Source organism: Clupea harengus, chromosome 18 (assembly GCF_900700415.2).
Source record: "Clupea harengus chromosome 18, Ch_v2.0.2, whole genome shotgun sequence".
Classification (NCBI taxonomy): domain Eukaryota; kingdom Metazoa; phylum Chordata; class Actinopteri; order Clupeiformes; family Clupeidae; genus Clupea; species Clupea harengus.
Window position 1 is genome coordinate 958,916 of NC_045169.1, and position 22,995 is coordinate 981,910.

At 45.3% G+C, this 22,995-nt stretch overlaps 1 protein-coding gene across 2 annotated transcripts in view; it reads left to right on the top strand.

The window, feature by feature from the left end:
• Positions 1–22,995, top strand: part of nhsl2 (NHS-like 2) — a 31,441-nt gene that overhangs the window by 2,936 nt on the left and 5,510 nt on the right. Inside the window, exons 1-4 of one of the 2 annotated variants that reach the window (XM_031584603.1) lie at positions 3,947–4,222; positions 16,515–16,667; positions 20,753–20,892; positions 21,346–21,532. In XM_031584603.1, the coding sequence (XP_031440463.1) occupies positions 4,204–4,222; positions 16,515–16,667; positions 20,753–20,892; positions 21,346–21,532 (499 nt within the window). In that variant the 5' untranslated portion in view covers positions 3,947–4,203. Of the gene's footprint in view, positions 1–3,946; positions 4,223–16,514; positions 16,668–20,752; positions 20,893–21,345; positions 21,533–22,995 lie in introns of those variants that run through there. The other variant, XM_031584602.1, reaches the window with a different exon arrangement.

Here is a 22,995-nt window from a genome sequence, read left to right on the forward strand (position 1 = left end):
TTCTTTGTGAAGTACACAATTTGTGCCTGTTTCATGTTGAGACAGATTAGGGAGCTGGTGCATGTTGCTGTGAAAACACAGATAACCGTGTGTGCATGCTGATTGGACGCCACATTAGTTCTTTCTCCCTCCATCACACTGTAGTTTACAGAGTCATTGGAAACCTTGCTCAGGGTCACGTGTTACTGGACTGGACAGCTCAATAAATGTGTGTGTGTCTATGTGCCTGGGTGGCACATGTGTGTGTGTGTGTGTATAAGTATGTGACTGGGTTACACATATGTGTGTGTGTGTGTGTATAAGTATGTGACTGGGTGACACATATGTGTGTGTGTGTTTGTGTGTGTGTGTGTGTGTGTGTGTGTGTGTGTGTGTGTGTGTGTGCGTGCGTGCGTGCGTGTGTGCGTGTGTGTGTGTGTGTGTGTGTGTGTGTGCGTGTGTGTGTGTGTGTGTGTGTATAAGTGTGTGACTGGGTGACACACATATGTGTGTTTGTATAAGTATGTGACTGGGTGACACATGTGTGTGTGTGTGTGTGTGTGTGTGTTTGTATAAGTATGTGACTGGCTGACACATATGTGTGTGTGTGTCTGTTTAAGTATGTGACTGGGTGACACACATATGTGTGTGTACTTCTATTAAATACACAATGAAGTGCTTACTCCTTCAGTCACTTAGGAAGTGACTGTAGCTTTCGACCAGGAGAAGATGTCATCAGGTGGTGACCAACTTTCATTGGACGTTTCGACCCTGAACCACAACGCCCTCGAGTTGGCGGGCCGGCAGTGATGGCCAGTCACTGCCCATCTTCTCCTGGTCCCCAGCTTCTCTCCTCCCTCCTATTCCAGAGCCAGCAAGAGGCTCTCTCTGCGGCTTCCCCCAACCTACGGACAGCTGTCTTCCTCTCCCTTCCTTTTATTCCCAGAGCTGTGAGTGTATTCCACACAGACTGTGCCGGGAAGCCCCTGCATCCGACCTCCACTGGGAATAGCCAGGCCTGCCATCCCTTGTCCCTGCATTGTTGGACAAGGTCCTGGTACTTGGTGGCTTTCCTCTCGTAGGCTTCAACGCATCCTTCTTCCCACGGGACGGTCAGTTCGATCAGGATGATCTTCTTGGCCTCTTCTGACCAAATGACCATGTCAGGCCTCAGGGAAGTTTGGACGACCTGGGGAAAGTGTAGTTTCCTTCCCAGGTCTACCCTCATCTCCCATGATGGTGCTGTCTGCAGTAGGCCCTTCTTGGTCTTCTTGGAGGATGATGGTTTCTCCCCCTCCCTGATGAACTGGATGGATGGTGTTGGTCTCGATTGAGGCTGGTGCTTTTTCCGTCTCTCCTGCTCCAAGATGTCGGCTAGTGCTCTGAGGACCTTGTCGTGGCGCCACCGGTATCTTCCCTGGCTAAGAGCAGTCCTGCATCCTGCCAGGATATGCGCCATTGTTCCTCTCTCCCCACATAACCTGCACTGTGGGTCCTCCCTCATTCCCCACCTGTACAGGTTTGTTGGTGTTGGAAGGGTGTCGTACACTGAGCGGAGCAGGAACGAGATTCGGAAAGGCTCCAGTCTCCAGAGTTCGGGCCAGGTGATCTTACGCTTTGGTAGTTCCCACTTCGTCCAGGCTCCTTGTAAACCAAGCTCCACAGCCCTAGACCATCTCCCCTCCTCCTCTAGCTGCCGGACCTCGGCTTGGACCATGACTCTCCTCTGCCTTGGGTCGGCTTTGGTCCATTGTTGGAAATGGGTGGACCCTAGTCCCTGCCGCCCAGTGCACGGGTTCCCGATGATGTCCTTCAACTTTAGCAGGCTTTCTGCCTGTTCCACTTGTGTGGCTGCTGCCCATTTGCGCCCAGATCTTGTGGTGACGCCTGCGCCTCTAACCATCTCGTCGGTGGAATCTCTGAGCATCATCACAATCCTGCACTTTGCCACCTTGAACTCCTCAACCACCGATGATAGGGGTAGCTGTAGCTGTCCCGACCTGATGTAGAGCCCTACTGACGTGAAGCTTGGTGGAATACCAAGCCACTTGCGGAGATGTTTGTTGACTTTCCTCTCGATCCCTTCAACCGCTGTCATAGGTATCTCGTAAATCGTCAAGAGCCACAGGAGTCTTGGAAGCAGGCCATGCTGGAACAGCCAGGTCTTGAACTTGCCTGGTAGGCCTGAACTCTCTATCTTTTTAAGCCACTCTTCTGCCTGCTTCTCGGTCCTTGAAACACTGCCTTTGTCCTTGAGAGATGAATCGTACCACTTGCCCAGGCATTTTATTGGGTTCTCCTCAATCGGTGGTATGACTTCCCCCTGGACTTGAAGCTGGAACCTGTTTGTAACCTTACCATTCCTGATCACCATGCTTCTTGACTTCTTAGGCTTGAATTTCATTCGAGCCCAAGTTGCCACGTCGTCGAGTGCCTTCAGGATCCACCTTGTTGCCGTTGTGATGGTGAGGTCATCCATAAAGCCTCTTAATGGAGGTTGGCGAATGCCAGACTCCATTATTGGCCCTCTGGATTCCTTCACTGCCGCTGTAATGAGAAGGTTCATTCCCATAATGAACAAGATGGGGGAGATGGTGCAGCCCGTTACGATCCCCTTTTCCAGGTCCTGCCACTGGGTTGTAAACTGGGTGGTCTGGAACCGTAACTTGAATCCACTGAAGTAGGTGGTGATCATTCTCCTGATGTGTTGGGGGATATGGTAATGTTCCAAGTATGTGCCTGGCTGACACATGTGTGTGTGTATAAGTATGTGCCTGGCTGACACACACATGTGTGTGTATAAGTATGTGACTGGGTGACACACACCGTATGTGTGTGTGTATAAGTATGTGACTGGGTGGCCAGTTGTGTGTGTGTATAAGTATGTGACTGGGTGACACATGTGTGTGTGTGTGTGTGTGTTTAAGTATGTGACTGACTGACACACATGTGTGTGTGTGTATAAGTATGTGACTGGGTGGCCAGTTGTGTGTGTGTATAAGTATGTGACTGGGTGACACATGTGTGTGTGTGTGTGTTTAAGTATGTGACTGACTGTCACACATGTGTGTGTGTGTATAAGTATGTGACTGGGTGGCCAGTTGTGTGTGTGTATAAGTGTGTGACTGGGTGACACATGTGTGTGTGTGTATAAGTATGTGACTGGGTGGCCAGTTGTGTGTGTGTATAAGTGTGTGACTGGGTGACACATGTGTGTGTGACTGGGTGGCCAGTTGTGGTGGTGAGGTAGTTCAACGATGAATGTCTCGCTGGACTTTCAGAGCTTACAGTGGTGTTTTCCATTACAATTCAGGAAACTCAACTGACAAGAATTTCCTAGCATATCCATATGGCATCTGCCAATATGTATTAGAACCAAAGTGTGTGGATGTACAGTGTAGATAGATGGTTTATTTGAGCCTTTTTGGATATATATCGATGTTGATTGTCTTTTTAATGAACTTGTTTGACTTTGAACCATGAGTGGGATGGGAGTGCTGTTTTCCTATTGGCTGCTTTAGTGTTGGAGCAGGAAGGGATTGTGAGTTGAGGAAGGAAAGAGCAGGGCAGTGCTGTGCTGACAATGGAGTGTATGTGTGTGTGTGTGTGTGTGTGTGTGTGTGAGTGTGTGTCTGTGTGTGTGTGTCTGTGTGTGTGTGTGTGTGTGCGTGTGTCTGTGTGCGTGTGTCTGTGTGTGTGTGTGTGTGTGTGTGTGTGTGTGTGTGTGTGTGCAAGAGAGAGAGAGAGAGAGAGAGTATGTATGTGAATGAGTTTGTGTGTATGGGGGGATCCTCAGACCCCAAACCCTTCCTGTCTTTCCCCAACAACACATTGGAGGAAGCATGCAGTCTCCTCCTTCCATTCTCTCACTCTCTCTCTCACTCTCTCTGTGTCCCCCTCCCGCTCCCGCTCTCTCTCTCTCTCTCTCTCTCTCTCTCACTCTCTCTGTGTCCCCCTCCCGCTCCCGCTCTCTCTCTCTCTCTCTCTCTCTCCCTGCAGTTGTCTCTACAGCTTCTTTTCGATCAGTGTCATACTTCTGTTCCATTCCCTCGTAGCTTCTCATCTTTCCAACCCCCCTCTCTCCTCACTGTGTGCCTCCCTCCTTCTCTCGCTCCTTCAGTGTTCCGCTCACACACACACACTCTAGACTGCACTTACTCTGGGACGCTACCCCAGGCTGGGTTGTGTTGTGTTCATGTGCTCGGGACAGACAAAAGGCTGGAGATGTTGAGGAGCGCCACAGGTAGGATAAGAGATGAGAGAGCAAGGGGAGGGATATACTGGCTTTAGGATTTAAGACTTGGCAAAGAATCTGTTTGTTTTTACAGGATGTTAGGATGTTCATAATGTATGTATGGTCAGATAGGGATATTGTGTGTATATATATATATATATACTACTTTATATATATATAAAGAGAGAGAGAGAGAGAGAGAGAGAGAGAGAGAGAGAGAGAGAATGAAACTGTTATAATTACAGCCCTATTGAATTGATTGATGTTGTATCTTTGCTCCTCCGGACTTTTCGCTTGTTGAACTTCACCTTGTGTGTTTCCTTCACAAAATTAGTTTGGAGTGGCTATCTTAGATTTTTTTCTCTATGTTTAAAAACTTCTGTGTGTGTGTGTGTGTGTGTGTGTGTGTGTGTGTGTGTGTGTGTGTGTACTGAGAAAAAATGTGTTTTGGTACATGGTTTGCAGTGGTCTCAACTGATTTGATGGAATCTTGGCACACCTATGAGAAAGTGACCTTGGGGTCATTGGAGGTCATGGTGGTAGCACACACACACACACGCATACACAAACACACACACACACGCACGCATACACGCACACACACTTCTGTTGATGGTTTAAAAAAGAAAACATCATAAGCCTTTTCATTTTTTGGCCATGAAAACACCACAAGCTTTTTTCATCATGTGACAAATGTGTCATTTGACATGTGACATTGAAATGTGACATTTGACATTGTATTTTTTAGAGATCTTTTCCACTGATGGCACCTCTATTACTACAGCAAAGGTTTCCTGTGTAGCTTATTTCCATGTAGCGTTGGCTAAATACACTAGCCTACTCCGCACTGTTTGCTAAATACACTAGCCTACTACTCACGGTTTGCTAAATACACTAGCCTACTACCCACTGTTTGCTAAATACACTAGCATATTACCCATTGTTTGCTAAATACACTAGCATATTACTCACTGTTTGCTAAATACACTAGCCTACTACCCACTGTTTGCTAAATACACCAGCATAATACTCACGGTTTGCTAAATACACTAGCATATTACTCACTGTTTGCTAAATACACTAGCATAATACTCACGGTTTGCTAAATACACTAGCATATTACTCACTGTTTGCTAAATACACTAGCATAATAATACTCACTGTTTGCTAAATACACTAGCATATTACTCACTGTTTGCTAAATACACTAGCATATTACTCACTGTTTGCTAAATACACTAGCATATTACTCAGTGTTTGCTAAATACACCAGCATATTACTCACTGTTTGCTAAATACACTAGCATATTACTCACTGTTTGCTAAATACACTAGCCTACCACTCACTGTTTGCGTTCTCTCTGATTTATGACGATAAACATACATGCATTCTCCTGGTGATGTCCCACATTATGGGGGATTGATAGAGAACCCTGATACTTGGATTCTGATACTTACTTTGTTACTATCTGTTATTTGTTACGTATCTATAATAATGTGAGTGTATTTACAGCAGTATAATGTTGCATAAGACTTATCTATAATAATGTGAGTGTATTTACAGCAGTATAATGATACGTAAGACGTATCTATAATAATGTGAGTGTATTTACAGCAGTATAATGTTGCATAAGACTTATCTATAATATTGCGAGTGTATTTACAGCAGTATAATGATACATAAGACATCCAAGAACACACACATATACAGATACTCTCACAGGCACTTTCACAGATATGCTCAAAACTGTCCATGACTGGCTGGCTAATTATGTATGTATAATGAATGGGGGAGAAATTAAGCTTCATAGAATGTTTATGTAAATGAGTTTCTAAATGAAGCCTTTGAGTGTCACAGCTCTGACTGCCAGCTCCTGTGTGTGTGTGTGTGTGTGTGTGTGTGTGAGAGAGATCACTCCTGATGGCAGGCTTCAGTGTGTGTGTGTGTGTGTGTGTGTGTGTGTGTGTGTGAGAGAGAGATCACTCCTGATGGCAGGCTTCAGTGTGTGTGTTCAGCTGCAGTGAAAGGAAGGCTGGGTAGTAGAGAGGAGGAGAAGAGACATGGAGGTTAAGTGTAGACTACCAACTGGCATGTGTGTGTGTGTGTGTGTGTGTATGTGTGTGTGTGTGTGTGTGTGTGTGTGTGTGTGTGTGTGTGTGTGCGTGTGCGTGTGCGTGTGCGTGTGCGTGTGCGTGTGTGTGTGTGCGTGTGTGTGTGTGTGTGTGTGTTTGCATATGCACATTTAATGTACCGTACATATACCGGCGCCCATGTGAAATGTGAGCCAATGAATGACACAGCCTCAGAGGTTAATGAACAAATGAGACATGCGTTCAGGGTGTTTGTTAATGTGGGTACCAAAGGTTTGTAATCAATCATTAATAAGTGCTCCAAAGAACGTAAGATACTTAAGATGGGTCAGTACAGGTTAAGCACTCCTTGGTGCCATATAAATCTGTTATTGTGTAGCAGAGTTGGCAAAACACAAGAAACAGGGGATGTTAAATGTCATAGGCTAAAATGAATTCAAAAACAAAGAAAGCCCTTTTGCTTTCCCTCCGCAGACACTTCTTGCTTGGATTGATGTGCTGATAGCTGATTAAGATCAAGTTCCAAGGCTGTCTGTTCAGGCTCTTCGAAGGTCTTGTGACTGGAGAGTTGTGGTCCTCCTAGCGTGTAGAACACATGTGCTCATTAAACTTTACTAATTGGTCGTAACTACTGTATGTACAACGATCCCCAGAGAGTGGGGAAATGAAGATATTCAGTTAAGCTTCAATCTCCATATGGCAATCTTTATTTTGGCTATGTACGTGTGTGTGTGTGTGTGTGTGTGTGTGTGTGTGTGTGTGTGTGTGTGTGTGTGTGTGTGTGTGTGTGTAGACATTTCTTTAACTTCTCACTCAAGATTTCCTATTCTGTTGCTGTCGGTTGCTTCGTGCAGTCCTGCGTGTCTGCATGTCCTTTTTCTCTCCCCCTCTTTTCTTTGGCCTCTAAAAGCATATTCCATCCCTCCATGTGTATCCCATAGGCCCCGTTCAGAGTGCTGGAGTGGCAGGCTGAGTGGAAGCTGTGGTGATGTTTACCGAGCTCAAGGAGAGAGAGAGGGGGAGAGAGAGAGAGAGAGAGAGAGAGCCAGCCCATTCCCCACAGGATTGTTGTGTGGAGTGGAGCGCACTGTATGCCTCTGCCTATGTCTGTGTGTGATTGTATGCGTTTATGTTTTTCAAGTAAACTGCCGCTCAAAGCTGTGTGAACAGTGAAGTGATAATGACCACACCCTTTCATGAGATCATTTCAGGTTTAGTCCACTGTTAGGAATCCTGTGTGGCACCTGGGGAGTTTATTTCTTTAAATCTCTGTATGAGGCAGGAGTGAACTCCAGCACTCTGCAGAATACTTGCCATTACTTTTTTAACCATTTATTCTATCGTTCTCCCTATTATCCACACTCTCCTTTTAGGTTTTAGTTTAAAACATTAAAAAATGAACTATAGCAACAGAAATATCTACAGAATTTGACGTAATGTTTCATAACGCCTATGCACTGTGTTTCCCAGATACTATCCACTAAAGTTAGCATGCTAACTAGCTAGCCCCGGTCCGTCCTCTTTCATAATACAACTTTTGTACCTCAAGAGGCACTAGTGAGTCCCTGTAGCGAAAAAAGCAAGGCAAAGCTATGGTGCTGTCATGGGATATAAGCCTACACTGTCAGAAATGGTCTGAAAATCCTGGAAAAATCGGAAAAATGGAACGACCAAGTAAGCATAGCTATTCTGTAGTTATAGCATCAACAAGTAGCTCAGTAACCCACTGGTTAACATAAAGGTTAGTTTAATAACTAGCTCAAAAGCTTGAGTGCTTAAATGAAGGTTAAATGAAGGTTAAACAGGGTCTGTTCGACTTAGTTAATGAAGTCAATGTAACATATCAATATCAATTATATAGCCTAGATATCTTTCAATCGTATTGTTTGTTTACTTCTACGAAGGGAGAGAAGATAGGGTTGTACAAACGTAGAAGCCGTAGACATTGCCCCCAATATGTTTGGAGTGAGAAGTGTAAAATTAGAAAGCCTAGTCAGGCTTACATAGAGCCCCTTTGACCAGAGTGCTCCTGATATAGCTGGGGCGACAGTGGTACAGGAGATAAAGAAGTCGTTTAGTAATCAGAAGGTTGCTAGTTCGATTCCCTGTCGAAGCGTCCTTGAGCAAGACACTGAACCCCTAATTGCTCCTGATGTGCAGTGTGCCATCAGTGTAAATGTAATATGTGTATACATTGTAAGTCGCTTTGGATAAAAGCGTCTACTAAATGTAAATGATGTAAATGATATCAGCCCAGATCCTGCCTTATCAGCGCCCCGGCACCAAATTGTGAAGCTACAGGGTTATTCACTTTCCACAAGGGCCCCATGCTAAGATACCATATCCAGAATGACTTCACCAACTGTGCTAGTTTGAAAGTCACAACATTCATTCTGTCTGCCTGTGGCGGTATTCAGGAAGTACATCAAGAGTTTTGTGTCAACTCTTCTCCTCAGACAATGGGCCCTGGAAGTCATCAGGAGAGTTTCCCCATCCTTACTCATGTAATTATGCGAGTCTGTCGCTGACATGCCCCTCTGTGCCATGTTTCAGATTCAGTTTGGATGCGTCATTTTCAGACTCATGCATTGTATCGCACAACTTCCTCTACAGAGTTGGTCATTCTTTGGGATAGTGTTAGCTTTGTAAAACACAACACACCCAAATTGTCTGGGACTCTTGTAGCGGACATTGAACAGGCTTGATAGGTTTTTTTCTCAGTTGAAGCACATCCAAAGAAAATCAGACTACTGGCAGGAGGCCAACTAGATGACATCATAATGGTATCTTCCTGTGGGATTGTTCAAGAGGCTTTGTATAAACACAGCCAGAGTGGGAAGACAGAACCCTTAAGCACTGAACACAGCACACTGAACACAGCACACTGAACGAGCCCAATGGATTTGCATACGAGTAGAACCGGGTTACTAGGAGCACATTGTAAGTGCGATGAGCAGACTGTTCATGCACCAGGTAAAGCACCATGACTGAGGGGTGAGGGGGGGGGGGGACAATGAGAATGGCTATTTTCATTTGTGCAACCGTTCTGGTGGAATCACAACCGTGGGAATAGCCTTTACCAACCCCACTCTCTGTCATGTTATATTGTGCAATGATGCACTCATAGACTGCTAGAATAACCCTAAGCCTAACCCCACTCTCTGTCATGTTATATTGTGCCATCATGCACTCATAGACTGCTAGAATAACCCTAAGCCTAACCCTAGATGACATGTAACACAACGTGTTATTTTCCACTGCAGACCAGAAGCTCATCGAAATTGAATGCCAATGAAACTACGCCTACGGGCCTTTCGTCTAAGATTCAGCACTTACTCCCTCCACTCCACTCCCTCTACTTTTATCCTCCTCCATTGGGTTTATTAAAAGATTTCAAATGATGTTAATTTTCTAATCATTTCAGCCCACATTTAGTCCACATTTCACCACAGTTGACGCCAGATAGATATATTACCATAGGCCTATACTGTATGTCCAATAACAGTTGTATTAAATTGATTCCGTGACTCACGGTACCACTATATTGTAGTGTGGGCCTAGAAAATGTGGACAATATTACTTCTACATATGAAATGAGCAGGGTTTGGGAGTAACTGAGTTAAGTAATTTGATTACTAAATAAATGTAATCGTTATCTGTTACTGAGAAAAAATATGTTATTAAATTACTGTTATGAATCAAAATGTTGAGCTAGTGCTCAGCTCAGTGTTCAGTCATGATCTCCCATAGGAACATATTCTATCTGTGGGGCACCTGTCAACTGTGTCTTGGCCACAACTACCTTCTCCCACGGCCCAAATGACTCCCTCAAGGATGAGCTGGTGAACAGAGAATGGGGTGCCAATCTCAAGCAGCTTATATCAACAGAGACCTGCAGATACAGGAACGCAAGCGAGAACGATCTGGAGGCAAACACCTCCTAACCCAGGCCAATCCCTGATCACGAGAGTGTTCCCATGTCTCGAGTCAGAGGAACCTATGCAACTGGACTGTCCCCATCTCACTGCTGCTGAGAAGGGTAGAAGATGAAGAGAGGGTTTCTGCCCTCTGGAGGAACTCTGGCGCACTTCCCACCTTTCTTCGCGCCTCTTGGTTAAAGCGAAGCTGACCTGGAGAGAAAACACCAAAGCGGAGGTTAGTCTCTGCGTAAGTGGATTCAGGGGCAGCAGTTAACCTTGACATAACTCTAGCCCAACAGTTAGAGATACACTATGAGAACTGTGCCACCCACATGAATATTCTGGCCATAGATGGATGCCCCTATAGGTTTAGGAAAGTTAATGTACAGGACTGTCCCCATGACTGAGGAGATCCAACTCTACCCTACAGTCAATGGCCATCTCATCCCAGGTTATCGGAACATGAACATGAACCCCAGTTCTGTTGGGCTAATAACACCCTTTCCAAGTGGTGCCTCTTGTTGAAGTCCAAGGGCCATCTAAGGGGCCATCTAAGGGGGAAACAACCCAAACACAGTTATCCTTCCTTCTTTCCTCCGCTACTCAGAGCTTTTCCTGTGTGGATTTATCCCAAGTTACAGTTCTTCTTCTTCTTCAAGCCTCATGATTTATGTATTTTGCAAAAAGAATGCTGGTACTCTGCCTCCCCATAGGCCGTTGACTTGTTACCTGGGTCCACGCCCCCTAGAGGTTGACTTGTTACCTGGGACCTAGAGGTTGACTTGTTCCTACAGTCCAGGGTCCAAGAATGCAAAATCTGACACCCTCTCTGGACAATTCTTGGAGGCAGATGGTAATAGTCCATCTTATAAGATCATTCCAGACTCCATCATCATTGCTCCTGTACAAAGATCTTCATAAGAGCCCAACAGACAGGTCCTCCACTTAACAACGTGCCTCCTGACAAACCTTTTGACCAAGTGTGTCGTCACTCAGAGTTCCTTAAGTGAGGGCATGCTTCTAAACTAGTCGGTCATCCTGGGGTTGACAGTAGCTGTAGCTGCTTGCCAAACATGTACCAAGAATCTGTGACCAAGAAGCCCTAATTCCTTCTTCACTCACTTCCCATCCCTGCCCATCCTTGGTCACACCTCTGGTTACTGGTTTTATTACTGGTTTCCCTCCCTCCTCTTCTTTTGTGGGCAGAATCGGCTCATAACCAGCTAAAAAATTCCTTCACAGGCATGGTCACGTATAGTGGGGCTACCATCTTACATTCTTCCCCAGCCAACAAGCTGATGTGACCTTATCTTCTGCACAGACATCTGAGGAGAACCTGGAGTTAGGCTAGAAGAAGCCTATTCAGGTCTTCCGACTATTACCGTAGGTAGACCAACCGTAGACATCGTCCAGCCCCCAGCTTTTGGCCAGGACAAAGAAAGTGGTTATCCACCAGGGATCTGCCTGTTAAGACCACTTCTGGAAAGCTTTCTCCATACTTCATTGGTCCCTTCAAGATTGTGAAAAAGATCAACCCAGTGTCCTATAAGGTGGCCCTTCCGAAGAGCCTCCGGGTGAGTCCTGTGTTCCGTGTCTCTGTTAAAAGAGAGTGTCTTTTCTCCATTGAGTCCTCCGGGTCAGTCCTGTGTTCCGTGTCTCTGTTAAAAGAGAGTGTCTTTTCTCCATTGAGTCCTCCGGGTGAGTCCTGTGTTCCGTGTCTCTGTTAAAAGAGAGTGTCTTTTCTCCATTGAGTCCTCCGGGTGAGTCCTGTGTTCCATGTCTCTGTTAAAAAAGAGTGTCTTTTCTCCATTGAGTCCTCCTGCTCCGCCTCCACCTCCCTCGTTTTGTTGCAGGCGGTCCAGTGTTCACGGTCCAGAGGCTGCTGGATGTCCACCTGTGAAGAGGTCGCCAGGGTTACGGTCCAGAGGAACAATTCTGGGTTCCTCCCAGGGATATTTTGGACCCCTGTGTCATCAAGGACTTCCATGCAGCTCACCTGGACCGCCCTGGGCCGTCTGCAGCCAGCCATCGAGGGTTGGGGGACTGTCATACAGCCGGTCATGGCTACAGATGGAGCCAAAACCTCTTTGTAATTTTCCGAGGTCCAATCAACTGGGTATTTAAACTGAGCTAGTGCTCAGCTCAGAGGAACAGATTCTACCTGTGGATCACCTGCACCAACTGGATATACTGTGCTACGTTCTTTCTGGTTTATGCCTTGTGTTTTTTGATTGTGGAGACTTTGACTTTGTTACCCTACCCTACTTTGACCTAGTGGACCGATTTTTGGAACCCTTTAAACTGAGTTATTCCTCAGACTTTGTTTTGCTCTTTGGTTTGACTGCACGTTTTGTTGTTGTTGTTGTGTTATTATCTCTTTTGAGAGAGATCTTCTGTGCTATCTGAGACCTTTTAAGTATTCCTTTAAGTTTTCTCTGTGCCTGTGGGTTCTGTTTTTCTGCTCTTATTGACCTGTGACAGAAATAACCACTGTGGATGATGTAACCATGGAGAAAAGAGAAACAGAATAAGAAGTGTACAGTATATTAATGCCATAACTGTGAGATCTCATCATCCCTGGTCTGTCTCCAGCCCATGGAGGCCTAACTGGCCTGATCATATTTTCCAGCCCTGGGCTAAAGCTATGCTGAGGAACCATAGTGGTGACACAGTATGAGAGTGATTTGGAGCTCTGTGTAGGGTTTCAGTATAGTCAGACTACATTCAGAAGAGCTATTGTAGAAAAGCTAAAAAAAGAACCTCACTGTAAATCTTGGTGAGGCGTTAACATCACCCTATATTAAAACCTGATTTCATTTTTCTCTTGTACATAGTTGCTCTTCAGACATTTTGGTAAGACATTTTAGAAGGTGCATGCTGATTGTTGATAGCTTGATGCTCTCACTAATCAGAATAACACCCAAACAACTCTGCCATTCCTTCTACAGAATGGGTTGAAAGCCCCACTCCAAATCTTTAGATTATTGTGTATGCTTGGCTCGATGTGCAGGAAGGGTTCCAGTCAGATACATACCACTAAGGTTTAGGGGCGTGAGAGTGAACATTCAGAATAGAATTGCTTCTCTCCCAGTTATCAGTGGAAACAATGAAAAAGGCCCCCTCTGATTTCTTCTCTGTGTGCAAACACCATAGCTCTCAAACTCCCTTTCCATGACAGAGAAACAGAGTGAGTCATCACTGTGTGCAGATAGTAGAGTGCTAGCCTAACGTAGCCTCAGAGTGAGTCATCACTGTGTGCAGATAGTAGAGTGCTAGCCTAAAGTAGCCTCAATGAGCGCCCTGATGTGCGTCTAGTGGATTAGCTCTTGTTGCATCGCCTGGCCTCTAAGGCTCGTCCTTTTCAAATTGTAGGTAATTTCAACTATTTCAGCCAAACAACACATCAAAAGCACAAAAAGTCATGTCTCAAATATCAACAGCCTTTCACCAGAATCTCGGTCTGTGCTTTTAAATCAAAGACTTCCAATCCACTTTTAAGCCCTGTCTTTAGTTAATGTTTCGCTGGTTCAGAAATCATTCCCACTTATATTTAGTCCATATTTCACTATGGTGGTCTCCAGACATGTATAAGTCTGGCTGTGCAAGACAAACCTGTAACAGTATACAGTATTTATTTGTCATCCATTCATTCATCATTACCTTGATTAATCCTAATCCATGTTCTCTATCTCGTTGTTTCCCTGCTCATCATTGTTTATGGATGGAACTCTTGGAATCTCTTTCCCCATCTGCCCATTTGAGTCTTTGATATTTCGCCATCTGTTGGCCTAGAGGTTAGAGACATGATCAAATTAAACCCATCAAAGCCTACATGGTTGAATCCGCCATTTTAACATGTTCTATATACTGCTGGTCACTACACTAAGATTCTACATGTCTTTCTATATTGCCTCTTTCTGTGTTGAAGTAGTTCAAGAAGCCAGTAATAGATATTTGACTAATGAGGTGTGTCATAATAGCCAGTGGGTCTGGGTGGCCATGGGCATCAGCTCGATGTGCTCTGCCTGGGCAGAGAGGGAGGTGGGCATCAGGTCTATGTGCTCTGCCTGGGCAGAGAGGGAGGTGGGCATCAGGTCTATGTGCTCTGCCTGGGCAGAGAGGGAGGTGGGCATGGGCATCAGCTCGATGTGCTCTGCCTGGGCAGAGAGGGAGGTGGGCATCAGCTCTGTGTGCTCTGCCTGGGCAGAGAGGGAGGTGGCCATGGGCATCAGCTCGATGTGCTCTGCCTGGGCAGAGAGGGAGGTGGCCATGGGCATCAGCTCGATGTGCTCTGCCTGGCCTGAGAGGGAGGTGGGCATCAGCTCGATGTGCTCTGCCTGGGCAGAGAGGGAGGTGGCCATGGGCATCAGCTGACCCAACTCTACTGCTGCATCCTGATGGTTTCTGGGTAACAGAAAGACCACTGCATGCCACCACTGAGTGAGCTGTCCATTCTGATTCACAGCGCGCGCACACACACACACGCGCACACACACACACACACACACACACACACACACACACACACACACACACACACACACACACACACACACACACACGCGCGTGTGCACATAGTGGTGTAATGCGGAGTGTGTATGAATGCATTTGTCTCGCCATTTTTTTCCCCCCAAACTTCATGGCTGGTCTTTGAGCAGTATTGTGAAAAATCTCATGCTGGTGTTGAAGAGTTTAGTTGGCTTATTTTAGCACTCGGGAGATGTGGCATTAGTCACCCCGACTTTAACTACGGGGTGAAATAGCATTCACTGTTCAAATAGGAAACTAGCATCGTTGTGTTGGTTCAGACTATAGTCACTATAGTTAGACTCTAGAGGTCGGGGGAAGAAGTCAACGTCTTTCAGTATTGTGGTCCTCCTCATACTCTCTCCCAGTCTTTCCACGCTCATTATCTGAGTTGTGAGTTTTCATGTGAAATTGCATGCCTCTTTAAATTCAATAATTCTTCACAAAGTGGAATATCTCTTTATATCTGTTAGCAACCTTGAACTCCTCTAGGGAACCAATATATTTTGAGTCCCTATGAACATAAACCTCATTAGTGCTTCAGTCCTTCTCAACAAATCCCTTCAGGTCTTATGTGGTGAAAGACTACTCCATGACAGATGTCTTTCTCAGATGCCTCTTCCATTCACTGTGTACTAAGTACTGCTTGATGGCTTCTTCCTTTTGATCTCAGGTCTCTCCGTCTTTCAGCTCCTCTAAATCATTTGGGTTATGTAACAGCAAGACGGGCATCTTAATTCTTCTTTGGAGAACTGCAGCTGAACTTGTAATTAAATGTACACATCGAACCACATGGGGCATGAGCAGTCTTCCCTGCTCTCTCTCTCTCTCTCTCTCTCTCTCTCTCTCTCTCTCTCTCTCTCTCTCTCTCTCTCTCTCTCTCTCTCTCTCTCTCTCGAGCTTCTACTCTTTCCCTTTTCCCTTTCCCTGTCCCTGGGCTCTCTTCTTCAGTGTAATGCCTTGGTGACATTGGCTGTGCCTTCTATACACCGAGGCATAGAACATGGGGAAAATTGGTGATTTTTGTTTTCAAACCTTTTCTTTGCTTTGTGTCTCATCAAAGCTCTCCTAAGGGATACTATTCCCTAAGATTGGCTCCAATAGAATCATTGTGTTGCGCCTTTGTAAATGTATCTGTTCTTTTTATCGTCCATCGAGGGGCTGTATGATGAGTGTAAGTGTAAGCCTGATTTTAGTGAGAAATAGGGAGAGGGACTGTGATGAATGATCAGGATCGCTCTGCCCACAGGAGGCTTGGTGGAACGCTGTAATTGTGCCCCTGTCTCTGAACCTGGAAAGAATCCTTTAAACACATACTCAAGACAGCATTACCCACTGCCTTCTCTGAGTGAAAAACATGAATCAACATGTCGATAAAAAACAAACACACTAACTAATTGTTTGAAATGTCTACATCTACAGAACCAACGAGATGTTTGCTTTGATCTGTTGGTCTGCCTAAACATCACAAACACATCAGAGCACTAATGAATTCATTGTTATAATGATTACGTTCTCATCACCGTTTGATCGCTTAGGTAGGGATCACTTCCTCTGGCATCGCTCTTTAGCTTTCAAATCCCATAGCATTATCAGTCCGACATCTCTGGGTATTAACCATGTAAATATTATCCATTTTTATTTATAAATGTCCCTCCCTCCCTCCCTCTCTTCATGTATCTTGTTCTCTCCCATTCTCTCTTTCTGCATCTCTCCATCTCCTCCCTCTCCCCTCCCTCTCCGCCTCTCCTCCTTCCTACCAGCCGACACCAACTTGGACTCGGAGAGCAAGCGCTCGGCCCACTTCCGATCGTCATGGCAACAGCATGTGAATGTGTTCGGCTCGTGGAGTAGGCCGGAGTGTGTGCAGGAGCTGCATCAGGAAGCTCAGCTCAACCTGCAGAGCCTGCTGCAAGGTAAGGGAGGCTTCCAGGGGGAATGGGACCATTCTGAGGGGAGTGTGACAGGTAGAGGCGCTCGGGGCGTCACAGGGAAGGGAAAACGGCTATCTCTAGCTCGGAATATCTGCTGATCCTCCGTGTACTGAACAGTAGCTCTGGAAACGTGTGTGTCTGTGTGTGTGTGTGTGTGTGTGTGTGTGTGTGTGTGCGTGCGTGTGTGTGTGTGTGTGTGCGTGCGCAAGGTTTTGTTGATATGTGCTATTTGTGCCTGTGCACGTATGCATGTGTGTTCCTCTCAAACCTCATGGTGTCTTTGAGAAGTGGTCTTTCTGTTCCTCCTCTGTTTTCCTTCCATGATCTGTCACCATTTCTTTCTCCCTCGCTCGCTCCCTCCCTCACTGTGACTCATTCACCCTCGTGCTTACCCTTGCCTGTGATCTATTAGATTTATTGTGATTTGTGGAAGACATACAGTCTCCTCTCCTCTGGTTCTCTGCCTCTCTCCATACGATGAAATGAATGCATCGATGCAGATGACTGGTGTGTGCATGCAGATATTGTATTCCTCCCTTCTCTCCTTCCTTTCCTGCTGGTCTCTTTGCCTTTTCATTCACCATCCCTTTCAGTGTGCCTGTATTGTACACCCCTCACCGCTGATGTTGACCGATGCATAAAGGATGAGACACTATGCACAGCTTGTGTTTGTGTTTATTTTTGGATGTGTTGCTATTTTGTACTGTATCAATAGCTACAGCATCTGTGTACTGTATAACCTACATCAAACCCCAAGCCATGGGATTCAGCATGAATAGTGTGTACTATTATAATATGAACAGTGTGTATAAAGAGTAGCATGAACAGTGTGTAATAGAGTATAATGAATAGTGTGTACTATTATAAAGAGTAGCAGTAGCATGAACAGTGTGTACTATTATAAAACATCAGCATGAACAGTGTGTACTATTATAAAGAGTAGCATGAACAGTGTGTACTATTATAAAGAGTAAAGAGTAGCATGAATAGTGTGTACTATTATAAAGAGTAGCAGTAGCATGAACAGTGTGTACTATTATAAAACATCAGCATGAACAGTGTGTACTATTATAAAGAGTAGCATGAACAGTGTGTACTATTATAAAGAGTAATATGAACAGTGTGTACTATTATAAAGAGTAGCATGAATAGTGTGTACTATTGCAAAGAGTAGCATGAATAGTGTGTACTATTATAAAGCATCAGCATGAACAGTGTGTACTATTATAAAGACACCACCTAGTTGGAGGAGGTCTGTGTGTCCACCTGACTCCGCCCAGTAGTCCATTATATGTGTGTGTATATCTGCACATTCCTCTTCACCAGTGGCAATGTTAATGAAGAGCAATTCATATGTTTCATTACAATTTATGTTTACTTGCATTTAAATATTTATTTGTACAAGTGGTATCTACAATAAATCAATTCAAATAAACAGGGGCAAACAGGAGTTGACATTGGGGGTGTTTAGCTTCTCACACTTAAGTGTAACTTTAGCCTTTTTTCTGATCTCTGGAATGTTGCATTTTGCTTGCAATGCTCTAGACCTGAGAGACAAGAAATGTTGATGATCTGGTCATCTGTTTCTGCGTGTGAAAATGTTCTAATGTTCTCATACGTGTGCATACATCTGAGGGACTGAGCTGTGGTCTCATCCTGTAGAACAGCTGGCTTAACCCTCGGAGTAGAGGAAACCAACCCATAAAGCATAACTAGTGTCTGGAATAAGCCTTAAGAAACTGTGTTTGTATGTATGTATGTGCATGTGAATTTGGAGTGAGAGAGACGGGCCAAAGTTGTTCTTATGCCATGGTGCCATATGGATATTTGAGTAATTATAAGTATTTATTTTCTACTTTAGACATGATTTCTAAACAGTACATTTACTCTATTTTCATATTTTTATATATATTTATATATGGACATAACAGAAAACGAAATCCAAGACCTTGGCTTCCCACCAAAGCAACGTAGAGAAAGGATTGTCTTGGCTGCTCTACTTCTAACCGGTGCATATGTGTGTGTGCGTGTGTGTGCACACTTTAACACCAGTGATGCACTCGCTCTAATGACCTCATAAGAACGGGAACAGGCCTTTAAGGCAACCTGGTGCTGTGGAGGCCTGAGGCCCCTGGCAGGTCCATTAAACAGTAGGCATGGGCTGTCCACATGGACCCAGTCAAGCATTCCTTCAGGTTAGCCCTTTCTCTAAGTGTAGCCAGATAGCCTAACCCTGTGAGTAAACAAAGAACATGGATGCCCTTAACCCACAACCCTGAATGGCTCCAAACTGTGACTGTCCAATGATGAAGGAAGAATGGAATGAGAAACAAATAAGATGAAACAGCACAATCAAATGACCTCAATGGACAAGAAAAGAGGCATTGTAGCGTCCCAACCCCAACCCCCGCCCCCTGCTCCTTACTGGAGACACAAGCGAGGGTGACCCATTTTGTTCATATGAAGGGGGTTTGGAGCCTCATCTGGTTATGCCTTCAGTGGATGTGCTGTTTTCATAGGCACAGTGGGCCTCATGACAAGGCCTGCCGATTGGCTGATTGGAGAAGAGGCAGCACTGATTGGTTGTTTGGGACAGGGGATGTTTGTCTCCAATTAGGGATCAGCTGACAGGCCCTAGCTTGGACAGGACAGGGGAAGGGGGAGGGTGTGTCTCAAATACCTTCAAACCTGTTAGTCTCAAGTATTCTGCCGCCCTCTTGCCTTCAAACACTACCTGGTCCTCTCCTCAGATCTGCTTCTCTCTCTGGTGTGTATGTTTAATCAGTCAAACTACTCAGGTTTAAATTGGTGTAATATTTTGTCTGTTAAGTTTGTGTTTCTGTGCGTAATAGTGTTTGTGTTAGGCAGAGTGTATAATCAGGTTCTATCAGATTTTCATATCGGTGTTATTTAGAAACATGTTTGAGTACTATGTCAACAGTTGTGGAGACCATATACTCAGGTGCAAAAATTGCATGTGCAATACTGTGTTTAAGATAGTGTGGATTGTTTTGGAAGGTTACTGTTTGAAATAGAAGAGAAAGTTACCTATGAGCTGTGCGGATGGAGCCATTAAAGGTGGATTATGGGGGGCTTGGTGTGGAATGCCTTGCCTTAGGGTGAGGAGAGATGCTTTGTCTTGCAAAACAGCTGTTGGCCTTCTACAGCCTTACCAAATAGGCAAACTAATATACCACCGCAAGAGCACAATATAGCATCCAATTTGGCATCCAGTCTTTTAAGAGTCTGATTGTTATGACAACTTCCATATCAGTTTCAACACTGTAATACTTAGTCAATTCAAAGGAATTGAGTTGAATTTATTTCTAAAATGTTAGAGACAAGAGTATATAGAGGCGAGACATGGGTGATACCATGCCAGTAAACAACACTCAAACAATGCAGGACAAACAGCTTGTTTGGCATTACTAGCGCAGACTGCTAGAACAACTGGAGAAGGTGAGCTCTGAGATCAGTTTTGAAGGTCACGGAGGGATTGTGCATCATCCTCTTCTAATCTATAACCCACCAGCTGTGGACATTCTACGAGCTCAGTCCTCCATACTGCCGGAGCTCAGTGAAGAGGAACACAGTGTGTATAGCCTGCCCCCTCTGGGCAACCTGGAGCTTTTGCTTCAGGCTATTGTTGACTAAAGTGGCATTCCATTTTTTTCAAAGCACCCGCCATTGCTAGGCAACCCGAGCCTGGGAGGGAGACATGGTTGTTTTGCCATAGAGCAAGTTCACTTCCCCCCCCTTGAACTACGGGGTGGTGGGGGAGAATGGGGGAGGCAGGGTGTGGGATTGAGAGGTGGGGGCGAGCTTTAGAATGGGAGGGGTAAAGGAGGGGTCGGGGGAATGCCTGCAGGGTGTGGGATGGGGGTGCAGGGGGCGGGGCTGTTCTGGAATGAAAATGGTTAAGGGGAAAGTTACACAGAGAGAAAAATAAGAGAAAGAGAGAACGAAAGGCAGAGAGTGAAAGAGTCAGATCAAAGCTACAGTTTAGTTTGCATTGCTCTCACTGGCTCCTTCGCTAATGCTAATGCTATTGTGTGTTTTGTGGGCAGACTTTGAGGAGCAGCTGTATGACAACAGAGTGACGGGACAGACGTTTCGCCACCCCTCTCAAAGCTCCGAGGACACTTCCACCACTCTCAGCCGATCTCCTGCAGCACTCAACAACAAGAAGCCGGAGTTCATCTTCCTGGTAACTTATTTCTGCTTTTCTGTTCTGGTTTCTCCTGCACATTAGTCTCCCATGTGCACCTTGTCAATGTAACTTGCCATGAGTTGGCAGGCTAGAATTAAAAGAATTGAACAATTAAATAATTGCTGGAAAGAATTGTGACCAATGTTTACCTTGTTTATTATTTTTGTTTTTATCATTTATTCTCTTTAAGAGTTAGTTACCATGTACACATTTATGATGAAGCATACTAGGAAACTGACTTGCCTCACACCATAAAACAACAAATCATGTATTATACACACCCACATGATGCCGTATACAGTTCAATTTGGATAGGAATCAGAAGTGCACCTATTCCAATGTTACTGTAAGGTTATGTTGAGATACTATTAGATTTGAGCAGTATTATGAATATTCATTAAAGCCTTTATCTGATGTGTGTGTGCATGTTTGTGTTTCTGCTCTCCCCAGCCAGCCAATAAGCAGGTGTGTGATGATGAGGCAGACTCTTTAGGGTTCCGTGCCCAAGAGTCCCCCTGTGGGTCAGAGCACCCCCTCCTGGGCTGGAGCGCCTCCCTGGGTCCTCCTGTCGCTGAGAAACCTCGCTGGCGTCTGGGCCGCAACACTCCCACACAGCTGCTGCCCGTCGATGCATCAGGTGCTGGCACGAGACCTTTGTTTACACTATTGAGTAGTACTCTTCAGTGTTTGCCTCCTGGATTAGGTGTAGTCCTCATCGTACATCATTGCCATCACTGTTAGTTTTCTTAACAATTAGTAATAATCATTTCCATCGCCCGTGGAAGAGTCTCCCCGTGTTCCTTTGTTCACTCTAGTCATGTCATATTTGTAGTGACATTAGTGACTTCTACTCATCGTTGAAAGGTTCAAAGGTTGTGGGACACATTAACTATGACAGCAGCACTCCATCACCATTGGTTTTCTTCATTTGGGCTCCATTCTAAAGCTTCGGTCCCTCCCTTTCTATCTCTATTATCATCCTCCTTTTTCTTCCTCACATCATCCCCTTCTCTCCTCCTCGTCTTTGTGTCCTCCTGCTCACATCTTCATCCCCTTCTCTCCTCCTCGTCTCTGTGTCCTCGTGCTCCTCCATCTCTTCTCTCCTCCTCGTCTCTGTGTCCTCCTGCTCCTCCATCCTGTCTGCCTCCTCGTCTCTGTGTCCTTGTGCTCCTCCTCGTCTCTGTGTCCTCCTGCTCCTCCATCCTGTCTGCCTCCTCGTCTCTGTGTCCTCCTGCTCCTCCATCCTGTCTGCCTCCTCGTCTCTGTGTCCTTGTGCTCCTCCTCGTCTCTGTGTCCTCCTGCTCCTCCATCCTGTCTGCCTCCTCGTCTCTGTGTCCTCCTGCTCCTCCATCCTGTCTGCCTCCTGCTCACCTGTGTGACGCTCCTCGGTGCAGGGGAGTGGGTCTAGTCTGTAAACACTGCTGATGCAGAGCCTGGTTCACTTCACAAAAACTGATTCCCTGAGAGGTGCCACTCTGCTCCCAGCATGCCAACAAGAATGAACAGGTAGCTGTTGCCATGGCAACTTCCAGTTCTTCCTCCTTCTTGGTCAGAGGAGTGACAGACAGAGACAGAGACAGAGAGAGAGAAAGAGACATAGAGGGACTGTGAGAATTCTCATGAATGAAACTGGCACACATTCTCAGATGTGACGCGCCCCTTTGGGCATATTGTCAGAATCCCTACATGAAAACATGAAAGATGTGCTAGCATTGAGAGGGAAAATGAAATGACAATGAAAAAAGTATTGGGGCGTTACATTTCCCCTGAGGTACGTACAGAGGCATGCACCTATTAAGCAAAAGCCAGTATTGTCTAACCAATACTGATCACTTCTTGAAAAATTCTGCTCTTTTTGCTCAGCCATTTACATCAAACTGCTCTGTAATACCCCTTTGGTAATCTCAGAGAAGACCTCTTTGCCTTCATTGCTCATTACCTTGTCTGCCTAGGCTATGGAAGACTAGAGAGGTTAAGATGTAATGGTTTCTATCCCCCTCCCACTGCTTACATAGATGCATTTAGGATGGTTTACGGTGCTGTTTCATGCTCACATCATGAGAACAGAGGTCTTAATGTCTAGATAATGTGTTATTCACT